General features: G+C 32.7%; 1 protein-coding gene across 1 annotated transcript; it reads left to right on the top strand.

Annotated features, from left to right (window-relative positions):
* Positions 1–6,737: 6,737 nt before the first annotated feature.
* Positions 6,738–25,358, top strand: LOC114715305 (truncated transcription factor CAULIFLOWER A-like). Its single transcript, XM_028900106.1, has 8 exons — positions 6,738–6,968; positions 14,830–14,905; positions 16,114–16,178; positions 16,702–16,801; positions 16,910–16,951; positions 17,956–17,997; positions 23,351–23,472; positions 25,060–25,358. The coding sequence occupies exons 1-8, from the start codon at positions 6,784–6,786 to the stop codon at positions 25,172–25,174; spliced, it is 747 nt and encodes a 248-aa protein (XP_028755939.1). The 5' UTR covers positions 6,738–6,783; the 3' UTR covers positions 25,175–25,358.
* Positions 25,359–25,573: the final 215 nt, after the last annotated feature.

Genomic DNA, 25,573 nt, shown 5'->3' with positions numbered 1-25,573 from the left:
AAGTTAAATTTGAGAATTTGTTGGCATTTGTACATCATGCTTGCATGATTTATTTGTGCGAAACATAATGAGCAAATTGAATTAACAATAACAAGAGGGCTATTGGTAAAAATTTAAAAGAACTTGTAAATTTCAGAGCACGGAAAAATTATCAATTCAAATTAATTTTAAATATATTTTGTCCCCCTATAATTTAATATCTTTTTATATTATCTTTTTTATGCAATTTTTTATATTATCTTAATAAAAATGAGTGGATAATATTGGAAACCTTGGTCAACACAAATTGTTCTCCTGTGGGATGAGAACCCTTGTGGTCCTGATTCCTAAGCATGCTGATAATGACGATAATGGAGGATGCAATCCCTGAAACTGCTTCATTTTGTTTTATTCTTTCTAAATTTTAAATATATTTTTAAGTATTCCCTTTGTACAAATTGTTATGGCATATTGATTTACTTTATCCTTTGTTTTATTAATTATTCATATTCTGTCCTTTTTCTCTTTCCTTCATATAAAATTATATTAAATAAGGAACACATGATTTCTATATCTCATTTTTTTTCCTCTATAGAATCTAGAGTGAATTAAAGTATGAACCAATTATAGGAACATGTGGTTAGTTTCACAGAGACTAATAAAGGGGAGTCTCATATTTAATAATGTAATATCGACTGACATTTCTAATTGAAACATTATTACGTGTGTTGCAGCCAAATGTATTTTTATGCCGCTAAAAAAAAAAGTACTTTTAGCGATTCAATTTGGAGGAGAACCCATGGCTTGACGTAAAATAAATTTAAAGCCGTGAAAAATTACACACACACACTAAACGGTACACTTATATAACATTTTATATTATTGTTGTTAAGAAAATTAATTGGAAGCAGAACAAATTTAAAATTTCAGATAGCGTTTCTGTTAAAAAATTTTCTTTAACGACTTTAAAATTTTATTTTTTAGTTTGAATGATTTTATTTTTATTATGAGTTTAAAATGTAATCCCTAAAAAAATGGATTGATAAATTTGTGTACTTTCACTTTTGATTTATTTCTGATCATTTAGATGATAATTGTATAAACTTATTTAATAGAATTAAATTGCATCAAACTTTAAATAATCTTTTTAGAAATACTTTTTGCGGCCAAAGTTAATATTTTTTTAGCGTATTAGCTTGTCCCTCCGGGGGACATAGGATAATACATTAGCTTCAATCAAGGATAACTTTAGTCTTGTGTTATGAAGAGAGTTTTTATTACTTTGCAGAAATTTTTCAATTCAAAATTCCTTAGGTACAAAGAAAAGCATAAAGGCATTTCAAGACATGTTTTTTTTTTGGGGGGGGGGGTAAGGGCATTTGATTTGATAATGGGGGGTAACTCGAGCATTATAATTTTTTAGTCAGATAAAAGTATTGGATTATACAATACATTCGGGTAAAATCTCAAGATTTTAAAAAATAACATGGAGAATGGAAGGAGGATTATAATTATTTTTAAAGTTAAAAGGGAAAGAGAATTTATTCTTAATGAGCATCTAATTTTTTTCTCTTTGCCAGTTTTTTTAAATATGGAGGAGCATATGCCATTGATTATTAGGTTTTGAAAAGTATGAAAAGAAAGATGACAATTAAAGGGTAACCAAAATTTTAATTTACCTATTCTTAATATTTTTATTTAAATAGTCTTTTCTGCTCAATCAAAGTGTACTCTAAACTCCCCGTTTGGTACATGAGAACATAGAAGGTGGAAGTAGAATGAGAAGGGAATCCCTGATTCACATAGTTTGGTGTATTGATTCTTCACTTCCCATGGAAGTCAACTTTCATCAATCTGGTGGAAGTTGGCTTTCCCTAGCTCCATAATGGAAACTCACATGCGATGACCATTTCACCCTTCCTTAGGTTGATCGGTGTTAGGGATTGAAGGAACACCACTTGCTTTAATTTGCTACAATTTTCTTAGGTCAGAATGAAATTCCAACTTTCAAATAGCTGGGCGAAACTGCATTCTACTTACCTTGTCTATTTTACATTTCTTGTCTAGGACTGATGCTGCACTGGATTATTCAAGTAGCCTCATCATTTGATACCTCCTTGAACCAAATCACTGTCATGTCATACAAGAAAATTTTACTTAGTAAAAAGGATATAAATTGAATACTGTGATCCTTTTCTAAATTGAATACTGTGATCCTTTTCTAGTAATTTCTTTATATAAAATTCATGTACTATTAATACCCTTGGATCCCTTCCTTATAGACTCTAGCTGTATAATTTTTTTTTTGCTTTGCATATGATTGATCGTTTTTTATTTTTGGGGGCGGGGGGGAAGACAACGGTTCCTTGGCTCTTCGCGCTGAAGACGACAATAATGTCATTCTAGGCTGCTCATTTCACACCAATACAAGCGATAATTTGCGATCCTGGTTTTTATAGGTCTCTTGAACTGATCTGGCTCACTGGTTTGCACGATTTGCTCCAATTGCCATGTTTAATTTGATGCATCACCAATCTGGCTCAATGAGTCTCTCCAACTTGTTCGATTGGATTTAAAGTTAATCTGGGCTTATAAAATGTTGAAATCTGGTATTAAAAGTGCCTAACCCATCTGCGTGATTTCCCATTTTGTTTATCTTTGTTTGATCTCTAATTTCGTTTTGGTGTGGATTGAGAGGTTTTGTATACTGATAGGCACTGCAACTTTAATATTTTAATTTTATACAGTCACTACAAAAAATTGATTTTGAGCAACAATAAAGTCAAAAAGGAAAGTCTTTCGCAGCAATAGCAAAGTTGTTATCATAGCAACTATCACTAAAACTTATTAGTGGCGACAAAAAGAGTTGTCGTTGACCTTTCAGCGGCCACAGCAAAGTCACTGCTGCAGAAGGCCCTATGAGCAGTGACAAAATGTCACCGCTGAAAGTGTTGACATCACCATCAGTTGGCCACCAACCGCCGCCACATCACTGCCGATCGCCCACCAGGTGTCGCTACATCACTCCCATCTCACCTATGCCACGTGTCCACATGTTGACACGTCATGTCACCACTGGATATTATCACATAAATATGGCCCTTTCATGGTTTGAACTCCTGACCTCCTTCTTCTGCGTCTCTTCATCTTGCCGTTGAGCTGAAATGAATTTGGTGATAATTATTGTAAAATCAAATATATATAATAGTAATAAAATATTAAAACAGACTTTCAGTAACGACATACCCTTTAGTGGTAACCAAAAATGTCGTTGCTGAAAGTGTCCTTCGGTGGTGACTTTTATTAAATATAGTTAAATAATAATACTATTATTAAATATTTATATTTAATTTTGTTAATTGATTAAAATATTTATTTATGATATCCATTCTGTATAAAAAATATAATTCATACAATATTATTTGTTATGTTTTTTATTCCCAATTATTTAAGCTATTATATTATCTATTTTCATATTTATATTTATAATTATGAAATATGAAAATAGTATATAAAAATAATTAAATTTAATTATACATTTTATCATGATTATTTAACTCTCACACACACACATAATTATAATATCTCACTTTCATATACACTCATTCCTTTTTCCTTCCCTCTTTCTTACTCTCACACACCATATTATCTCTCTAACCCTTACCTCTCTTTCTAACACAACAACATATAAAAACACTTTATTTTGTCATAACAAATCATATTAATGAACAAAATTATTGTCCAAATATAATATTTTTTTATAAAAAACACTTAAAATAATAATAAAAAGTTAAAATAGACTTTCAATGGTGACAAAAAATGTCGCTACTGAAAGTGTCCTTCGGCGGCAACATGTTGAGTCCCTGCTAAAAGCTTGTTTCAGCAACAATAGTTCTTTTCAGTGACAATATTAGGAGTCACCGCCGAAAGTCTCACTTTTAAAAATTGACCTTTAATGATGACTCTGCAATGTCACTGCTGAAAGTACTGCCACCACTGAAAGTAAGAGCTGAAAGTCGTCACTGAAAGTCCTTTTTTTTTTTTCTGTTTTGCAGTGAATATTTCAGTTTAGTTTCATAATTTTATAAAAAGTTTTCTCAAGTCCTCTAGATCAAGAAATATTTAGAAAAGTTATTATATTGATATTGAATTTTTTTTAATGAAAAGATAATTACGCATCAGTCCACAAAATAGTAACATACAAAACGACCTAGAAATGTATGTATATCATGAAGTAGGTAAGACAGCAGCCAGGGGACCACTGTAGGGCGCATAATGAGTTTAGCATGGGTGAGCTTTATAAGTTTACAGCATAAGGGAAAAGTTTGAGGGTCCTTAACAGCAGTTTGATGTAGAATGAAGATAAGACCATTGCGGAGGGCTTGGAGTTGAAGCAATAGCGGACCGCTTCTGGTGGATGGTGTGTGAGTCCAAGATCTAAAGAGAGTGCCGTTAAGATACAGTCAAGAATAAATGATGGCTTGATGTCGATTGCCCATGCATAAATGAAATGAGAAGAACTAGCAGCCATAACAGATGGAATCTACTATTGCTGTAGTACAAGATTTGGAATTCTGCCCGTTGAAGGGGTAGTAAGATCGTGTTTAGGACTTTCGCTTGCGTCGGTGTGTCTAGATGCTTGTGATGAAGCCAAAGCAATGAGTTGGTGTGGGGAAATTTTTCTTCTTGCATGACTCAATTTGTTCCTGGCAAACCAAGAAGCATGAAATATATAGAAAGGTAATTTATAAAGAAAATCATCTACATTAGATGGGTTAAGCAACCAGAAATATAGCCATTGAGTGACGTTCCAGGAAGGATAAGAATTAACATGATAACTCAGGTTAGAGACAAAACAAACTGCTTTGGACAGAAGACGGTGAAGGAACAAGTGTTTTAAAGTTTCATCATTAGAATAACAGAAGAAACATCCGTAGTTGTCAAAAGTGCAGTACCATAGGTAAATGAGATGCGGGTAAAATAACTTGTGCAGTTTTCTAAAGAAAGCACTTGATTTTTCAAAGTTGGATTTTCAAAAGTAGGGAGCTCCCCAGAATTGATATTGAAAGTTAAAATGTTGATAAAAACATTCTCAAATGTCAATAGACTACCTTCTGTTCTTAAAATAAAATCTACTTAAATTACAAAGTGGACCGTATATTAAGAATCAGAAGTAATATTAAGTTAAATTTTACTTCTAATCTTATTTCTCATGAATACCTGACATCTTGATCTTTTTAGTAGTGTAATTTTACTCATAATTTTTTTTGTGCAATTTTACACATGATTTTTTAAGAACAATTTTACCATTGATCTTTGGATGCACCAAAATAAAAAAGATCATAGATAAAATTATACCACTAAAAGATTGAGGTCACAAGAAATGAATAAATTATTATTTAAGACTAATACTGTTATGATTAAATAACTGGAAATATACTTCATAATATTATTGGATGAAAATGAGATCTTGTATATTATTAACAAACCCAATTACTTTTCATGTAGGTCTATCCTAATCCAGGGAAACAAATTAATGCCTAAGAAGCTAGTGGCTATTAACCGTAAATAATCAAGGGCACATGGAAATAAACGCACATATATACAAAAATAAAATAGCAATGAAATTAATAACAGAAGTATATGCCCTAATCCATTTTTATTAGACATGATGATTTAGAGTAATTAAGAATGCATATGAAAAGTTGAAGAGACTCCAAGAAAAAAAAATCAAGTATAACAGAATTGATAAGGCATATATAATTAAAAGTCTTGAAAACATTTTCCATCCTAGAATTGAATCAATCGGTATATCTTTCTGAATCAAATAATTAACAGACTAAGGTCCAAATAAATATTTAATTTATATGACTTTTTAGAGCTAACCGTATAAAGTTAAAACTTATATAACCACATGTGATAAGACGAAAACATCTGTTTCTCTTGATGGGGCGTTACATTCAGAAGTAAAGCAGCTAATAAGGTGAATACTTTCTTAGAAAAGTTCCAAATATAGGAAAAAGAAAGTAAAATGAAAGAAAAGACTGATGATTATGATACTTCAAACATCAAAGTAAAATAAAGGGACGAAAGCAAATCAAAACAAGCTACTAAATCTAAACCAGAAGTTAAAAATGGTAATTTTTACCAAAAATAAGCATACAATTTGAATGTAAGACAGTTAAAGGAAGATATATATACACACATACACACACTGGGTGAATGTGAAAATGTGCTATCGTAAGCCAATTAAATGAAAGCGATGATACCACAAAACAAAACAAAACACCCACCAAACACTTCGGTTTCTTTCCCTTGCTCGTCACTCAATTTGGTTTCTCTGGGTCCCACGAGTCGTACGGAAAGTTTGGACTCTCTGTTTCATATTGAGACACGAGTCACAGTGTTCCCTCTCATCCAATCAAACCTCGACAACGCAATGTCCTTCCCGCACACATGGCTTCCACTTTCCAATCCTGAAATGACAACTCACTGTACTAAAACAAAAACCTTATTTTTTCTTTCTTTCACGCTTTGTTCTTTCCTAAACCTATTTCTTTTTCCTTTCCGAAGCCATCACTCACAAAACAGTTTTACTCATTTCCTCCACAGTTTATCAGCACAAAAATAGAAAGATGCCCATGTTATAAACACCATTCGTTCCTTCTTTAAGCGTTCTCCGCTTTTCCTTCTTCCTTTATTTCCCTCTTTAGGGTTTCTTCTTTTGCTGCTTATCTGTACTGGGTTCTCTGAAAACTTTCCTTTCTTCTCTCTCTGACAATAATTGAGAAGAAGGAGAAGAAGATGGGAAGGGGTAGGGTCGAACTGCGGCGTATTGAGAACAAAATCAGCCGTCAAGTGACGTTTTCAAAGAGGCGAAGTGGACTGTTCAAGAAAGCTCAAGAAATCTCTGTGCTATGTGATGCTCAAGTTGCTGTGATTATCTTCTCCACCAAAGGCAAGCTCTTTGAGTTCTCCTCTGATTCCAGGTTTTCATTCTTCTCTCTCTGATCTCATCGTTAAATTGATCTTTCTTCTTTGAGTTTCCTCACACACAAAATGAACTTGTAGATCTTTCTTCATTTGCTTGTTCTAGATCTTACTTCTTGTCATCTGGGTATATCTGCTAGTTTATATGTGCGTATATGTTCATCATCATCATCAAGTTACCAAGCTATATCTATCTTGCGTTGTGAAATCCTTTAATTTATTTTCATCTGTCTTTTATGTATTTTCTTGGGCTTCATTGTTTTTGTAATCTTTCTCTCTTTGTTTCGAACTGAAACAAGTAATATTAAGTTTAGACTATGCCCGCTAGTTTTGTCCGAAATTTTCTTTTAACTATTTATTAGTTGTTGCAACTTTGATAGGCAAGTATACAGTTCTTCAATTATATAAGATGGGGCATTCAAAGATTCCAATGATATAAATTAATGAAGTTATGTCTGAGATCTGGTGTCATGCTTAGCCCTATAGATATGCATTTTGTAGATTTGGTATTTTTTCCCCATCTATAAATTATAAATTATAACTATATAGATATATGCCTAGACGTATGATTATAACTAATTAGAGAGATCCCCTAGAGCATTGCGTATATAGGGGGTTATGTAGCTATGCTTGGTGTAATAACCTAGTATTTGGTGATTTATCCAATATTGCTACTTCATGCCTAGTCAAGAGGAGGCCACTATTTTAAAATATACATTTAGTTTTGATTTTTAATTTGTTGATGGATAGGTAAATAGAAGGGAAAAAAGCGTTAGATTTGCCCTAAATTATACCCATAGTTCTATGAGAATTAGGGTTTTCGATTAGACAGAAACGTAAGGTTCCCAGTACTGCACATTGATTTTGACCGGTAGTTATTACATGTTACAGAGTTATACAAATAATAATAATTTTTTCAAATCTAAAACTATTTAGTCATGCTAACATGCTTACAACTAGAATATGAAATTCATATTTTATACCAACTCTAAAAATAAATCTGTTCTTTATGATTTATGACTAATAAAATTTTTTAAATAACTTTTTATATTAAATATAAATATATTGAACATAAATATATGTTATTCTTATTATTGATATCCTTAAAGTTATTATTTCTGTTTTAATGTTGATATATAAGATACAAAACATCTCATAAGCAACACATTTTATCCAAGACAGTTTTGACAGGATTGACCAATCACTCCTAATTTATCAAACAATCAATTTTTTTTGGACTGAAATCAAACAATCAATCATTAATCAACCAAAATATCAATATAAAAGTAGACCGGACGAGAACTTGTTATTTCACTATTTATTTATTATTTATTCACATATATGTTATAATATATAAGAAATTTTGGAATGTCAGTTTGTGAGCATGCTTATTTTTCGAATTATTAACACATTTGAAAGTACATAGTGAAGACTACCAGTTCCTTTGTAGCAAAACCAACTTAATTTGGCCAAGTACTTAATACCATACTTAAAGGAGATAGCCACTTGTGTCCTTTCATTGTTTCAAAAATGAAAACAGGATAACAGATTGCCTTAATACCCTCTTTTTTGTACTCTTTTTCTCAAATCCCAAAAACTAAATGTTTGCTATTAAATGAGGCAGTAAATTTAAGATTTTAATATATATATATATATATGTGTGTGTGTGTGTGTGTGTGTATAAAGACGCAGTACAGTTCTCTTAATATGGAATATATAAAGACCAGTACAGTTCTCTTAACATGGCGTACGGAAACAGTGTATTTTAATTCCTAGTGGAATTGATAGGTGTGAGCCATTTTTAATAAAGTCAAATGAGTTATTTGTTTGCAATGTAGTTTGAAATAAGAATCTGATTTTTATTGCTGCACTACCATTAGAACCAAAATTTATAACCAATTCATGATTTAATGAATGAAGTTAAGTGGTCTTTAGGGGCAGAGCAAGAATGATAATGTTTCCGGGAAAATTAATGTTTTCGGTATATATAATACACATTTAGTATCATGCTTTTCCATTTATCTCATTCTCAGCTTTTCAAATCACACTTTAACCCCAAAAAACAACCCTTAGTTTGCTTTCTATCCAATTCACTTCTATGTGTCATCAATAATCAATATCAAGCAATAACTCAGTTATTATTAACATAAATAATTAAATTTATACTAGAGAGTTACTATTCAAAAGTTGTGAAGAATGTGGCTCCTCGTTTGAGCTCCATGCAATACATCTACCTATTTAGGTTAATTTTTTTAAAAAAAAATTATATATGAACGAGTTAGGAATGGAAGCTAATTATTATTTAAAAAAAAGTCAACTTGTATAATAAAGTCACACTATTATTCAGAAGTTGTGAACAATTTAGCTGCTCCTTTGGACTCCATGCAGTGGAAGCACTTCTCAAATCCAGTTAAAATTTTTCTATTTTCTTTTATTTTTTGATGAATAACTTGAGTCTGAGGAATGGAAGCTTGTTTCGAACTCAAATTAATGAATTTAATCTTGAAATTAAGTTTTTTAATTCAACAAATAATTTAATGAACAATTTGCCACATAATAAGGCCTTTTTATTCTCTCACAAATATGCTGTCATCAATAATGTTCTAGTATATAATGATCACTAACCCAACAACACATGAAAAAGATATTTATGCATAAAGATATCATTGATGATGGTTACTCCTCTGGTCCTTAATGTAATACCTACTTAACTTACTGGAGTAGATTAAGAATGTTAGTTTAGATTAGTTAATATGATATATTTTTTTATAAAATACCCTAATCATCTTCCTTAATTCTCTATCTTTCTCTCCTAATTGATTTTTGTTGAAAGAATATCAATAGGGTTAATTTGAAAAAAATTGATGAACATGTGAAATAAACTTTATATATAGAACCAACATCAACTCTCAAGTTAGGTCCAACATTAAGGATCAGAGGAGTATATTCATAAGGATTAAGGTAAGAAATATTCTTATTTGGGGAATTAAATTAAGCAAAAATTCTATGATAGACTAAATCAACAATATAATTATTACGTCCATGAGTAATTAATTAAGAAAACAATTACATATAATACTTTCTCTCTCTCTATATATAGTTCTATTAGTGAGAGATCAATATGGGGTTTAGTCTATGAATATTTATACTCCTCCGGTCCTTAATATAAGACCCATTCAACAAATTTGATTAGATTAAGGAAGTTAGGTAAGTTGGTTAATTATAAGAAAAGTGACACATTTTTCCTAAAATACCATAATCATCTTTCTTAATGCCCCATCTCCCTCTTCTACTTAATTATAGTTGAGAGAGTATCTATAGGAGTAATTTAGAGAAAATTGATAAATATGAGAAATGGGTCTTATATTTAGGACCAAAACCAATTTAAGAATTGGGTCCTATATTAAAGATCGGAGGAGTATATTATATCTAATTATTTGTATGTATAATCTTCACTCAACTCATTAAGTTTCAGGGCGTGAGGTGTTGGTAGAGATTGTGACTTCAAATCCTAGCTATTAAGATATTATCTAGTCTGTACTTCAAATTCAATTGCAAACTAAATTTTATATTAAAAATCAGAGCTAGTATTTTTTTTTAACCAAAAAAAAATCATTAAGTCCTATGCTGCTTCATGTGTAATCTTCAAGGAGCTTAATTATATGAGTGGAGCTTGACAGCTCCTATTTATTTAAATAAACTAAGCATGTTTATATATATTGTTCAGCTCAATCAATTTCCTGGCAAAACAAGCTAACCTGAACGGGAAATATCATGACTTGTTTACTGCCCTAGCTAGGTCTAATGATGCCCTATATCCCAATATAAGCAATTGAACAAATAAAAATGTGAATGAATGAGAAAACTTTAACCATGGATCTTAATTAATCATTTAATAATTATATATGAAGGAAATGGACGAAAAGTCATACAGGGATTAATGCATGGAACAACCTTGGCTGTATGTCTGGGACCACTTAATTTAGGCATTTCCACTCCGTATATAAGTTTTTAAATAGGAGGCCTATCGTTTTGTCAGATATGATTCCATGGCAAATTTTAGGTTTCACTGTTGTTTTAGTCCCGTGAGATTTACCCACTAGTACTCCCTCGGATCTTAATAATAGAAGCCAAATAACTGATTTATAGATATTAAAAAATTCGGTAAATTAGTTATTTACAAAATAATGTGTATTGGTTAAGACACTATTTTTAATTAATTGCATTAAAATTATCTCATTAATGGAACTTTCCTTTAATGTGTAATCAAGAAGAATAATTTAGGAAAAAAATTTACGTTTGAAAGTCAAAACAAATTGAGGTTTCCTTTTAGAATCAAAATAAACTATTCAACTATCTTCTATATTTATGACCAATTTGGTTTTTTAATTTTTTTCATATCATTTTTAAATGTGAAACTTACTCAAATGTAACGAGGCTTTGTTAACTCCTTTTTATCCCAAGTCCAATCAGCATTTGGGCTTAATTTATTTATTTCTCTATGCTAATGTTCTTTTAGTCTCAATTAGGGACTTTAGTCCATCACCTTTCTTTGTTGCCTGGGTTTGTACATTAGAGTATCGTTCTACAATTTTTGAATGCGTATTGGATCTTGTAGTTGTTATGCCTTTTCTATTTTTTTTTTTGTTTCTATGATACTATGTTGATTTTTTGTGTGGACTGGTGCTTAACTATTCATATATCACTTAGCTATTCTAAATTTGTTGTGTTGTTTACTTGGATGATCTTTTATGCACCATACCCAAAACTTAATTGACACATTATAGGTATTTTCCACAACATGTAATTTTAAAAATATAAAAGTATATTTTGTAAAATTATAAAATTAAGGGAAAATGGAAAATAAAGACCCCTTAATATGTAAAATTGTGATTTGGGACCCTTAATTTGAAAAATAGCAAATAAAGACCCAGTCTTATATTGCAAATATGAAATTTAGTGAAATGTCTGAAATGCCCCTCGACCAAATGACAAGTTGATTATGGAAAATGAAAAATTCATTTTAGTGAATAACAACTTTAGTAGACCAAATCACAATTTGGCTGAAGGTATACCAAATTACAAGTTCATTATGGGAAATGACAAGTTCACTTTAATGAATAACAACTTTAATAGACCAAATCACAATTTGGCTAAGGGATATTTCAGACATTTCGTTAAGATTTTATATTTACATTATGAAACTGGGTCTTTATTTACCATTTTCCAAATTGAGAGTCTCAAATCACAATTTCATATATTGGGGGTCTTATTTGCTATTTTTTCTAAAATTAAACAATATATATTTAGAAGTTAGGAAAAAAAAAGTTTAAATACTTTGAATTGTGCGAATTAGGCTTCTCAGGGTAAGTTTCATAGGTCAGAATGATGCACATGATGAGATGGGCAATAAAATCTAAAGGTCAAACCGTAATAGATATTAAAGTCATATCAGATGCCATGTCATGTCTGATACATATATGCAAAACATCCACATTTGCTGAGTGCCCAATCTCTTTACTTGCTTTGGAAAATAATTTGAATCAAAATTTAGAATATGCAATAGCCTAAGTAACTATGAAAGAGATCTGGTAAAAAAAAAAAAGAAGTAACTATGAAAGAGATGAGTCAGCATGGCAAATATCAACCTGATCATAGAACGTGAGGGGGAAAAACAATGAAAGAAGGAAACATGACATCTAACCAATGATCTCATGATTTGGTAGCATGAAAACTTCTACATAAATGGGAGATAACAAGTATGATCCCGCTTACCTCAAGCAAGTAGTGTCTCCCTCTGATTTTTTTTGGGGGGGGGGGGGTTGCGGGGGGAATAACATCTATAAGTTGGAGTAGGACTTGTTTTCTGAGTTGATTTGGTGATTTGAATTATCTTCCCTCTCTTTTCAGATGCAACACATATATATAGCTTGGTTCGGTGTCTTTTCTTTCTTCATGCCTCTAATCCTGTTTTTTTTTCCCCTCTAACTTAGTAGAATGAAAGTTTTTATATAAGTGGAAGATCGTACGATTTTACTTATATTAGTGGAAGATGACAAACAATTAGTGACTACTTGAAAAAACAAAAGAAGTATGAGGTCTATAAGTTGGAATAGGACTTGTATTCTGAGTTGATTTGGTGACTTGGAATCTGTCATTTCTCTCTTCTCGGATGCAGTATGCAACCGATACATAAACGGCTCGGTTTAGTAGTGTATACGTTTACCTAAAATGCTTGGTTCCTTGGCCAAAAATTTTAAAAAAGCTTGGTTCCTTCTTCTTTTTCTTCTTCTTGTTCAATTTTTTTTTTTTGGGCTTCACTGCATTCTGTCTCCACTTGATCCTCAATCCTCTGCCAAGAAAACAGTTCTTATCAGAATTGTGATTATTGTATTCGTTATTTCCTCTGTTGCCTGAGTACCGATGAATTATGTATAATGGCAATTATGTCGTTAAACTAAAAATGTTGGAGGCAAAATGCGCTACTAAGCTTAGGTATGTTTTACATGGATTTGGATTTAGGTTAGATTGAATGTGGTCAAAAACTGTTATTTCTGTGTTACCTAAAATAGTTGTCGTTTTGGTTGAAAACGTCTATTTCTGTGTTACCTAAAACCCTCTTTCCAAAACCTCTATAGTGGCAAAACATGCAGTACAACATTAAATCATATTTCTCTTCCATATTTATTTATTTTTCCTAAAATAGTGCTCATAGTATGTTAAAAGGTTTTGCATTCTAATGCACATAATTAACAAATATATTTTAGGAAAGGTAATAGTCATTTATTATATAAATAACTAACTTAATTAATTTTTTTAATATTCATAAATTAGGTGTCTAACTTTTATATTAAGAGGTAGTATTACACTTTTTCAGGAGGACCCAAAAAAAAAACAAAAAACTAAATCGGTGTCTCTAAGCTTCTCTGGGAGACATCTTTTCATTTTCACAGTATTCATTTCTTATCTTTAGGGCTATCTACTGGAATTGAATAACTTGTACGTTTTGAAATACTACTATTGCACAAGTCCTCTCATAGTTTATAAAATAATTTTTTTTATTTTTTTGATACATATTCAAAACAAAGTTTAAATTTATTTATTTATTTTGTAAATTATAATAATAATAATTTTATGAAACATTAAACCTCAACAGTTCGATTTTCAATTCAAAGGTGGAGATGGGATGAGGAGAAAACAGAGAGAAATGATCCCTTCATGTGTGGTAAGCCATAGCAGCTATAATGGCGTGGCATACAAAACATGTCCTAACATTAAGGTCTAGTGAAAGGGATTGGTCTCTCACAACTTGATGAAGCAAAGTTCGAATTCCTGTGGAAGAGGTGTTCGCATTTAATACCTGACAGTGCCTTAAATAAGATTGTCTTCAATAGGAAGATATTTATGCCAACAAAAAACATGTCCCAACATTATTTTCTCTATTAAAAATGCAATGAGGCTTGTCCCAACACCTGAAATAAAAGTTCCTTTCTGCAAAACTACTAATTTAGAAAATGACGTACGTGCCGTAATAATATTTTATTGTACTTTGCCATATCGTTGATATTTTTCAGCAATTAGTTTTTAAGCTATATTACATATGCTTGCTTAACGCTCTGTTTCTTATGCTATGTCATTGATACTTATATTAGACTAGTGCCCATCATTTGAAGTGGAACTTCCGTACATAGAGCCGATAAGAATTGGAAAATTCGGAAAAGCCATATGGGTGATTGGTTCAATTGATTTACACCTTTTGTTTCATTTTTTGTTATTGATACAAATTCCCCCCTCCTTTACGTCCATATATTAATTTGTTAAGATCCAAATAAAGTTTGTAATTTTCATTTTGTGGAGCAGCTTGGATGGCATTCTGGAACGATATGAGAGACAGACGCACACAGAACAACTTGCTGAAGCTAACATCGAATCTCAGGTATTAACATCAGTTGCCTTTCTTCTGTTGAACTGGTTCCTGCCAGTTTGATGAGGAAGAAAAACAGACATTCCAGAAGCTTCATGCCTTCTTCTCCCTTTAATTTTAAATATATGAACTAGATAACTAATTTATATATATTAAAAAATTAGTTAAGAAAGTGTGTTAATTTTTCTAAAACACATTTTTTTAATCATTTGTATTAGAAACTACTCCCTCAATAAAAACATTCTTAATATATATGTGCAATCAAAAAAGAGTTTAGAAAAAAATTATAAATTTGATTGATAAAATGAACTAAGGCGTTATTACATTTAATACTACAATAAATCCTTTACTACCTCTTACATTTAGCATTGGATAATAATGAAATTTTGTTGGCGATGTTATAAGTGTGACATTATTTTTAAATCAATGTACAAAAGTTAATTAAATCTCAATGGCATCATGCACAAACATTTGACGATCTTATAAATGTGACATTATTTTTAACACATAGGGATTATTTACAATGATGAACCAAAAAACTCGTAACATGAGAACCAAACATCTTAGAAATCAAAATATCTCAAAAACAAATTACAGGAATATGCAACAATTGTTGCTTCTTAAAATTATCATTGTGTTCTAAAAAGCAAAACTTTGTTTTTGCCAGTGTTTGCAAGTTTTATCTTTTCTCCAGATGATAATAAATTTAAAATATTTTCAAGATATCAAAACGATCGAATTATAACTGTAAAAAGAAATATGAATAGTAGTTGAAAAAATGTTGATGAAAACTTGTTCCTAAGGTACTTCTTACAGATTTTGGTTTTTAAGATTGACTGTCAATTTTGTGAATTTTAGATTTTCAAGTGCCATATATTTTCCTGTTTATTGACCATGACGTACTTAATTTGAATCCTTTATATTCGATATAAATAGACAAAATATAATTAACCAACAATAATCCAAAAAAATTATTTTATTGATGTAATCTCAATTTATGCCCACATTACGTAGCGCCTATGAATATAAAAGTCTCCTATTGAGTAACAGATGTCGGTTTTATGTTATTCATTAATTGATTTTTAAGCAATTTCATATTACTCTAACATCCATATTTAATTTAATTTGAAGAGGCAAGGTAAGTTGGATGTTATAATTCTCAATATATAGAAGATCATTTGATTGTTGTTCTCTGTAACTCTCCTAAATCATTTGTATAGGGAAACTTGTCCTTGGAGTTCTACAAACTTACCACCAAGGCTAAAATCTTGGAGAAGAACATTAGGTACTCACACCTAACATTTACTCTCAGCTATGTACTCCATTTTTTTCCTCAAGAAAAAGTTAGATCTCTCATGTTACGTTTTTTTCAAGGGAAAAATTGGTATTTTGGGTAAAATTTAGCTGTTTAATTAATGTGAATGATTTATATTTGTCTAGTTTAATCTTTATCTTTGATAAAAGAAAAAATTATGGACAATCTAAATTGAATGCACGGATGATATTAACTCTAAATGAGTCTTTCTTTTGCCTATAAAGTCTTGCATTTAACACAAAAATACCTATATACTGGATATGATAAACTTAGACCTTTCAGTTTTTAAATGATTTTTGTAGGCTTTTTCCACAATTAGATTACTATAACATAATTAACTCTTATGAATGGATCAAATGTGTTACCAAGATAAAGGAAGATCAGCTTTAGCCTTTCTTGTGAAATCGTACAGTCTAAACACAAATTATGAATAAAGAGAATATAATAACAGAAATATATATATATATATATATATAATTAATCTTCCACGTAGGAACTATGGAGGACATGATCTTGATATCTTGAGTTTGAGAGAGCTTCAGAACTTGGAGCAACAGATCGACACAGCTATGAAGCGTATTCGAACAAGAAAGGTAAATAATAGAAGAGAGACAAGGTTAATTAATTTAACTAGAATTATAAAAATAATTATATTAGTTTCTATTTGGTACATGATTGAGTGGTCATTTTTATTGACGCAGAACCAAATGATGAATGAATCCATCTCGGAGCATCAGAAGAAGGTATGTGTCATAAAACTGATATTATTTTGAATTGGTACAGAGGTTGAAATTGAACTTAAATGGACATAATTTAATTTGTAGCAGAATAAACTATACTTCCAATTGAATTTCTCGAAAGCATCCTATTCTGAACTGTTAACTTAATCATTATATTCCCGCCATCGCATTTTATAAGTCACCTTTTAGGAGGATTTTTGTATATCATTTTATAAGTTATTTTGCAGAATATTAAGTATAGTTGATGTGTTAATCCGGAAAATATTCCTGACAAATAAAAAAACAATTACTTAACCCCATTAATTTAGTTCAATCCCCATCAATGAACAGTATGCTTAGAAAGAATTGAATTTTCAGACGCATATGGTTAAAAATCATCACTTGTAACGTTGGAGAGAATAGCCAAGAGTTTCAGTGTTTCACTGTTTGGAGGTTTTTTATAATATTTTTATAGCGTTTGAGGCTAAAGATTTAAAATGCTCTTTGAAATTTGCAATTATAAGTACAAAAGAATCTAGACCATGATGTCAGTGTTCACGTGTCAAAACTCTGTTTAGGAATCACTGGTCAGTGGTAACACACTTCTCTGTGGACTTACTCTGGATATGGCGTATTATTATGTGAAATGCTTAAGAAGATTCGGTGACATCATATTTGCATATATTTACTTTTTTTATTTAAACTTATCATCAAAGATTTGTTCATTCTTATATTGTTTTTCACATATTATTTCATAGTGTGACAAATGTTCAAAAAGTAACACGTAGCATATAACAAGTCCAAATTGGGTTGTCCCTGATCAAAAACAGATCAAATCCGAAGGTCAGAAAATGACAAAAAAAAAAAACAGATCAAATCCTGACTTATGCTTGTGAACTGTATTTACCCTTACCATTTGAAGATGGTTTCTGCATAATGAATAATAATATTATTATGGAGAAAAAAAGACGAAGAATAATAACGTCGTGAGTAGATTCCAATATAACTCTCTAGTGTGCACATGGCAGGCAAGGGCATTGCAGGAGCAAAACAACATATTAGCAAAGAAGGTAGAATTCACATATTCTACTAATAATGTTAATTATGCGATCTCATGTAAGTTTTGTTGAGATTTATATAGATCTTTCTTTCTATTTTCAAACTAATAAAAATATCTCAAAATGTTACCGACAAAACAATTTCAGCAAAAATTAGGAGAATCTTTTGTTGTTTTTACTCTTTATTTTCACTAGAAATTTAAGTTTTCCTTCTAAAATAAAAGGTCTAGCTCTCTAATTCAAGCAAACCTTAGAGGATTTTTGTATAAATTTTTTCCCCTTAAAAATCATTTGTATTATTTTTCAAAAATTGAAAAATATTCATAGTTTCCAAAATTTGGAGAAAAATAACCCCGTAATCCACTCATTATAGCTTCTCTTCCCTAGTAGAACCAGTTGTAAGCACTTCCTGTAGAGAAGAGCCCGCTTTTGTTTAGTTTCCACTTAGCTCTTCCTTCTTCCCACTGGATGTTTCTCTGGAATTTTTCCCATACTTTCCTCATTTCTTTCCATAGATGAGAGTCACTCCCTCTTGCTATTATTTGATTTCCTTCTTCTTGTTCTCTTCCATACTTGCCTTTTAAAACTTCAACCCATAGGTCACTTGGTGTTTGTATCGTCCTCCAGAGTAATTTGAGGAGAAAAGCCTCATTCATTGCTTGTAATGATTTCACACTCATACCTCCTTCTAGTTTTGGCTTACAGAGTGTGTTCCACACAATGGCATGCCATCTCCTTTTACCATCCTGCTCACTCCATATAAAGTTCCTCTACTCTCTCTTAATATCTTTGATTACTCTCTTGGGGATCTTCTCATGCTGTATTGGGTAGAGTGACATAGAGCTAGTCACAGAATTAACAAGTGTTAATCATCCAGCAAAGGATAAACTTGCAGCTTTCCATCCTCTCAGTTGCTTCCTTATCTTCTCAACAATTGGTTGAAACTTGTCTCTTCTTCTTTTTGGAGATGAATTGTTGGCGCCCACGTACCTTCCCAGCTCCTCAACCTCCTTGAGCTTGCTTGTGCTACAAATCTCCCTCCTGGTTCTCCTGTCTACATTTGGGGAGCAGTAAATATAGGTTTTTTATTGACTCAACTTGTGTCTCGAGCAATCATCAAATTCCCAAAAGCATTCAAGGATAATTTGTAATTGTTTAGTGTTAGCCTCAGCAAAAAGAACAAGATCGTTAGCAAACATCATATGAGATGTAATAGGTCCTTTTCGACTAGCTCTCATTCCTCTTCAGTGGTTCTCTCTCGTTGTATCAAGTATCATGTGGGTGAGTTTTCCATGCCAAGCACAAAGAGATAGGGAGAGATCGGGTCTCCTTGTCGTAAACCTCTGGAAGTGTAGAAAGGTTCCATTTTGTCTCCATGCTAGAGTACTTTAGTTTCTGAGCTCTGGACACAGGCCATAATTCTTTTTACCATTTCATCTGGGCATCTAGTTCTTGCAAGATTCTCTCCAAATATCTCCAATTGATTCTATCATACGCCTTCTCTAGATCTACTTTAATGGCCATAAAACCTTTCTTTCCTCTTTTCTGCTTTATTGAATGCACCATCTCATTGACAATTATTATGTTGTCATGTATATTTTGACCAAGCACAAAACTCACTTGGAAAGGGCAGACAATTTTTTCCATGATTAGTTTGAGCCTTTGCATAATGATCTTGGATAAGCACTTACAAATCACATTGCAAAGTGAGATTGGTCTCAACTAGGTCACTTTTTCAAGATTGTCTACCTTTGGTATGAGCACAATGAGTATAGAGTTTACCTGTTTGATATTTTGGCAGACTGTACCATATGTTTCCAATCGATTGAGTGACACTTTTACCCATAATCTCCCAATGCTTCTAAAAAAAGATTGCTGGGTAGCCATCCTTACCTGGCGCTTTAAGGCCTCCAATGGCAAACATAATATTTTTGATTTTCTCATTATTAATGTCCCCATAGATGCTTCTCCATTCTTCTACAGTCACTTTTGGGCAAGAGTGCTTCATGTAGGCCACGTTCTCTAGTTGCTTTCCTCTGTGAAGAGTTTCTGGAAAAAGCGGTTTACAAGCTGACCCGTTTCGTCTTTACCTTCTATCCAGTCATTGTCTTCATTTTTTAGTACATTGACCCTATTCTTCCTTCTCCTTACATTTGTCTTGGTGTGATACAAGAATGTGTTCCAATCCCCATCATTTAGCCACTGTAGTTGGCCTTTTGGAACCACGGTAGTTCTTCCTCATCAAGCAGGCTTCTAAGTTCCTCTTGCAACTCCCTCTCCAACCTGTCCAGAAATGGATTGTGCTTATAGTGCAAGGATCATTGAATACCATCTAGTCTTCTCAAGAGTTCATCTTTCCTTTGTGCAATGTGTCCGAAGATGTTAGTATTCCAATCAAGAAGTTTAGGTTCAAGCTATTTCAAAGTTTACCACATTGCTCTTAGTTGTTCCTAGTTTTTTTCTCACCAAGTTTTTAAAGTCTCTGTGCTTCATCCAACAAGCTTCAAATCTAAAAGGCCGATTCCCCTTCGCTTCATTTTTTTCCTTTAAGAAAACAAAGAGGGGATGATGATCTGAATTGATTATGGGTCCAACCCTTATCCAAGCTTCATCAAACATATTCCTCCAAGTTGGGTTACATAGCCCGCGATCTAGGCATTTGAACATTCTATTCCCATGTAAAGTAATTGGGCCTCTTTATGTCATCTTGGGCCCCTTTGAACCTAGTTCTATTAGTCCACATTTTTCAATGTTCTCGTTGAATCTCTTGCATTTTCTCTCTTGTATTCGTCTACCTCCTCACTGTTCCTTTTCATCCCTTATATCATTAAAGTCACCCTAGAGAAGCCAAAGTGCTGTATTCCTTCCCACAATATCCTTTAGACACTCCCACAACTCTCTCTGTTCTGATTCTCGTGGACTTCCTTAAATGGTAATGAGGTTTCATGAATCACATCTTAGTCCCCTTATTGCACAATGTATGAATTGTTTATGGTGGGAAATGACTAAGATACTAATCGTGTTATCATTCCAAAGAATCTAGATTCCCCCTGAGAGGCCACATGCTTCCTCAATTATCTGGTGGTTAAAGCCCAGCTTTTTAATAACCTTTTGTGCTTTAATACCACCGCATCAAGTTTCCACCAGTATCACTATTCTTGATTTATAGCAGCTCTTGAGTTCTTTTAGAGTGATGCCAAAATTACTTCCAGTAGATCCTCTTATATTCCAAGCTAATATCATCATAAAAAACTATATAAAAGAGATTGAAGAAACCACACTTACATCAATTGGTGGTTCCTGTTTGCTAGTCGTGACTCAATCTTTCTCTGTCTTGCCAAATGAGATTCTATTTCTGATAGTCCTGCAACTTTTATTGGATTATCAAAATCAAGTGGCTTTTCCTCCTCACAGCCTATTAGCTCGTCCATATCATTTGGGAGTGAGTCTGGAAAATGTTCAACTATATGATCCTTAATTCTGTCTCTGTTGTTCTCTAACCACCTACCTTCTGACTCTTGATTCTGGCCCACTTGGTTTTCCTTCTATTAAGCCCACCTTTGGTGCCTTGGGCCTATATTGTTGCTTCTTTCTTTTACAGTTCGACCTACTATCTCTTGCCTATTTATTTCCATTTTTTTTCATCAATATTTCCTTGCCTCAGACCCTCTATGCTTCCCCCTATTACTGCTCTAGTCTTAGGTCCCACTATAGTTCCTTCTATCTCCTGCCTTATGTCTTGTGATAGGCTTGTAGATCCTACTGACTTCCCATTTGTTGTCCGTCCTTTTAGGCTTCTTCCCTACCCTTCTATAATCTTTTTTGATTGCATCGCCATCAGCTCTTTTTTCTCTTTCCCTTTTGGTACATTAGAGACGTCCTTTAGGGGCTTTCACAAAGTCACCTCTTTCTCTCTTTCTTCAAGGTTCACTTCTTCAACATCTAATGTAGCAATTCTCGAGGCGTGGATCTCCTTATTCAAATCCTTTTTTGCTTGACACATTCTGACCTTCTTTTTCCACTGGCCGTCTTTCCCTCCTCAAAGTTTGCACCAACATCCATTATCGAAATCTTTCTTCCTGGTCCTTTTCTGGCAACTTGTTCTCTCCTTCCTTTCTGATGGCCTTATTGTTAGCACCTCCAGCATGTGTGGTTTTTTCTATGGCTGGCAGCTTGAGTGGGCAGTGGTCATGGTCATGTCCAAATCTACCACAATGAAAACATATAATCTAAAGGCCTTAGGCCTTCATATTCAATCTTTAATCTATTACCATCTATAATGTATAAACCCAAGCGTGGGACATTCAGATATACTTCTACGCACATTCATGCATATATCGTTCTCGCTCTTGACAAGGTCATCTCATCCACCCTTATTGCTGTGCCTATCTTATTTTCTAGAGTACAGAAGAACTTCCTATCGTAGTAATCTCCAAGAAGTCCAGGTAATCTCACCCAAACAGCAACCTTTTGGATCTTCTCATTCCATGGGTTGAAGTTCCTCTTCCATGTTTGCACTGTTATATAATTGTTCTAGAGTAGCCAAGATCCTCCTTCTAAGGCCAAGTAGTAGTCATCCAATTCCTGGAAGGTGGCTATCATATAACCATTTCCTATAACTGACATATCAACCTTTCCTCCTTTCCCCATGAAAGCTGCAGTTTAGGCCTCAGTTGCATGAAGCCTATGCTCCCTCCCAAAAATTTCACAGTAAGGGAGTTTTTCTAGCTCTGTTCCAATCTCTTACATTCCTTCTCTGAGAAGTTTATCTGTGGTCCTAGTTCAGTATCTAGGATAGTAACCCCTTCCTTTATAACATTCTCATCGCTATACAGGAGGTTCCTATCCCAAACTTCCTCCATTTTGCTATCCTTACTTCCCTCTCTATTCCTATTCATTTTTGGCTTTAGCATAAGATAGACGAGGTTTGTCTTGCGTTTCCGATACTATTTTTGGTTCTACCATCTAGTCCTCCTCTCTCGACTGCAGTGAAACTTCTCCAATGTAATTTTTGGCCTTTCGCGCAACTTTCCCTCTATTTTCTTCCTCGCTTCTTGTGGAACTCCCTCCATCTGCGTCCTATGGTTGAGCCTCGCCAACCCCACTTCCTCCCATCTCATTTATGCTAAGTAAAAGTCCACGTAGCCCAGTTGCACCTGATCTGTCAATGACTGATCAAGAGGATGCTTCCGGGCACTTGGGTCATTGGATTGTATGGGAAAAAAAAAAAACTTAGAGCAACTCTCTCTACTTTCTCTCTTTAACTTTTTTCAGAACGATTTTGAGTGGCTAACCCTAATCTACTTATTATTTTATTTGAAGACTTTATTAATACCTTTGTGACTGTTTATTTATGGATTTATAGGTAAAGGAGAAAGAAAAGACACTGACTGAAAATCCCCAGAAGGAGAAGGACACTCAAGGACATAATTTACCTAGCTTCAATGTACCTGCTCAACAGCTACAACTTCCTACTTTAACTCTTGGGTATCTCTCTCTTTCTTTTTCTCCGTCTATATATATCCTTTATGGTGAAACATGAACTTGAAATCTCTAATGGATTCAAAACTTGGATTAATAATTAAAATTGGAAGCCTATAGAACATTGGTCAAGCGATTATAAGAATGATCTGAGAAGGACAAAGTTGAAGTTCTTAGATGTTTGTCATTATATTTTATCTAATAAGGATGTGGATGAATTTCTTTAAAGAAAATTATGTGATGTTGAGTTGTTAAGTACTAGTGCTTCTTCAAGAAGAATGCTGTGGGTGGCAGCTTATTTGCAGAAAACAAAACATTAAAATATTCCATCCCATTGCAGCGGGTCTTAAAGCAAATATAATATATATGATATATAGATTGGCTCTAGGTGATAGTGGAAGGGCGCAAAATATGTGTATTATTATCCAATCTGCTAAATAGACATATTTGAGTTCACACTCATGAGGCCATCTGATATGGATGTTCATAAGATTTCCCCCTCTTTTGTTTGTGTGTTCATTGACACTAGAAAGGATTTTCTAGCAATCGATCATTTAAATTCACTTGAAAAGATTTCTTTTTTTGTTCAAGAAACGAAACAACATATCTTATTTGATCAGTTTTGTCCCAAAAAGAATCTCCAGATTCTTTCTCCCATATAGTTTTTGGGTCTCCCTAAATGCAGTCCAAGAAATTGATATGCATACAAATTTTGTGAAAAAATATATATATTTTCTATCCATTGTGTAGAGTTTGAGAAACTAGTTGTAATGTATTTATAATTTTTAAATAGGGTATCTTGTTATAAATTCTTAATTTTATAATGAGTCTACCTATGCTACAAGTTTTCTGACAGTCCTGTTTTTTTTTTTTAAAAAAAAAGGGGTTTTCTGACAGTCATATTCTTGTATTGAGTTACCCTTAAAAATGTTACTTTAAGGTTTAAAGTCTGCAAAACTCAATTTAAAGATGCGTGTGGGTGTGACTGTAACATGATTCTCCGCTGTATTTTTTTACTACAGATTCTTAGTTTTTATTATCTTTTAATTTAATTTTCCAAGTACAGTTATCACCACATTACTAATCTTTGTATTACTTTCTAATGGCCCAGTTACCCTTACACAACATTAAACTCTCATAATATTATCTTAGACATGGAGGAATCACTAGGAAATTGGTGAGAGTTTCACGATTTGATATTTAAAAAATAAAAGTTTATTCAGTCAACCGTGAATGCTTTATTCTCTCAAAGTTTTTTTCTACGCAGAGGCATGAAAATATGGGTAAAGTTTGATTGATGATCAATATTAATAACAACGCACAAATACATAAAGCAATCAAACCCTACCATTAATAATCTATATTTTATTTTTCAAACTCTGTAATACAAAATATTTTATTCGTATATCATAAAACTATGAATTCAAATTCCTTTATTGATGAGCAATTTGTAAGTAACTCTAAGCATTTTGGATCTTAAAGATTATTTTGACTCTGTAAGTCTTTGGAATTTGTCTTATCTAAACAGTTTTCTCTAAAAAAGATCTAGTTTGATTAAGTGTCCGTTAAATCTTTCTTTTGATTGTTCATTAGTGCGAATTTACATCAAGCAAGAGGATCAGAAGAGGAAGAAGTGGAAGCTCATCAGACAGCACCCAGAAGCGCCACTATCATTCCACCATGGATGTCGCGCCACTTGATCAGATAAACTATGATGTGGCTCTGTATGGCCCTTTTTATTATTAAGTAATTAATTAATTATGACTCTATACCTTGATGATGAAGGCATAAATCAACTTTGATAAATATCCTTGTTCTAGATAGAACTGCTTCATCTTCCTGTGTAGCTTTGCGTCTTCAAGTCCTCTTTTTTGGGTTTTCCTTGTGCTCGAACGTCCTTGTGTTTTTGCCTCCAGGCATATTTGAAATGCAGCATTATGGAGAGTTCGCCTAAGAGGGTAAACAAACAATTAAAAAAGAATTCTCATGTTTAGCATAATTTGTTTTGACCTGCTAGGATTATATTTTCATTAAAATAAGAACCAAGACAAACAAAGTCCAATAAAAGACCAACAAAGAAAGGCCATCATGCTAATAGCCGAAAACA

Source organism: Neltuma alba, unplaced genomic scaffold (assembly GCF_004799145.2).
Source record: "Neltuma alba isolate B1F8T4 unplaced genomic scaffold, ASM479914v2 tig00011585_pilon, whole genome shotgun sequence".
Classification (NCBI taxonomy): Eukaryota; Viridiplantae; Streptophyta; class Magnoliopsida; order Fabales; family Fabaceae; genus Neltuma; species Neltuma alba.
The sequence above is the reverse complement of the archived record's forward strand: the minus strand, read 5'-3'. Positions and strand labels throughout refer to the sequence as shown.

Coding starts and splice junctions, on each gene's coding strand:
- LOC114715305 (XM_028900106.1), top strand. CDS start 6,784: ATGGGAAGGGGTAGGGTCGAACTGCGGCGTATTGAGAACAAAATCAGC. Junction 16,179..16,701: donor ATCTTGGAGAAGAACATTAG/GTACTCACACCT, acceptor TCTTCCACGTAG/GAACTATGGAGGACATGATC. Junction 23,473..25,059: donor CTTCCTACTTTAACTCTTGG/GTATCTCTCTCT, acceptor ATTGTTCATTAG/TGCGAATTTACATCAAGCAA.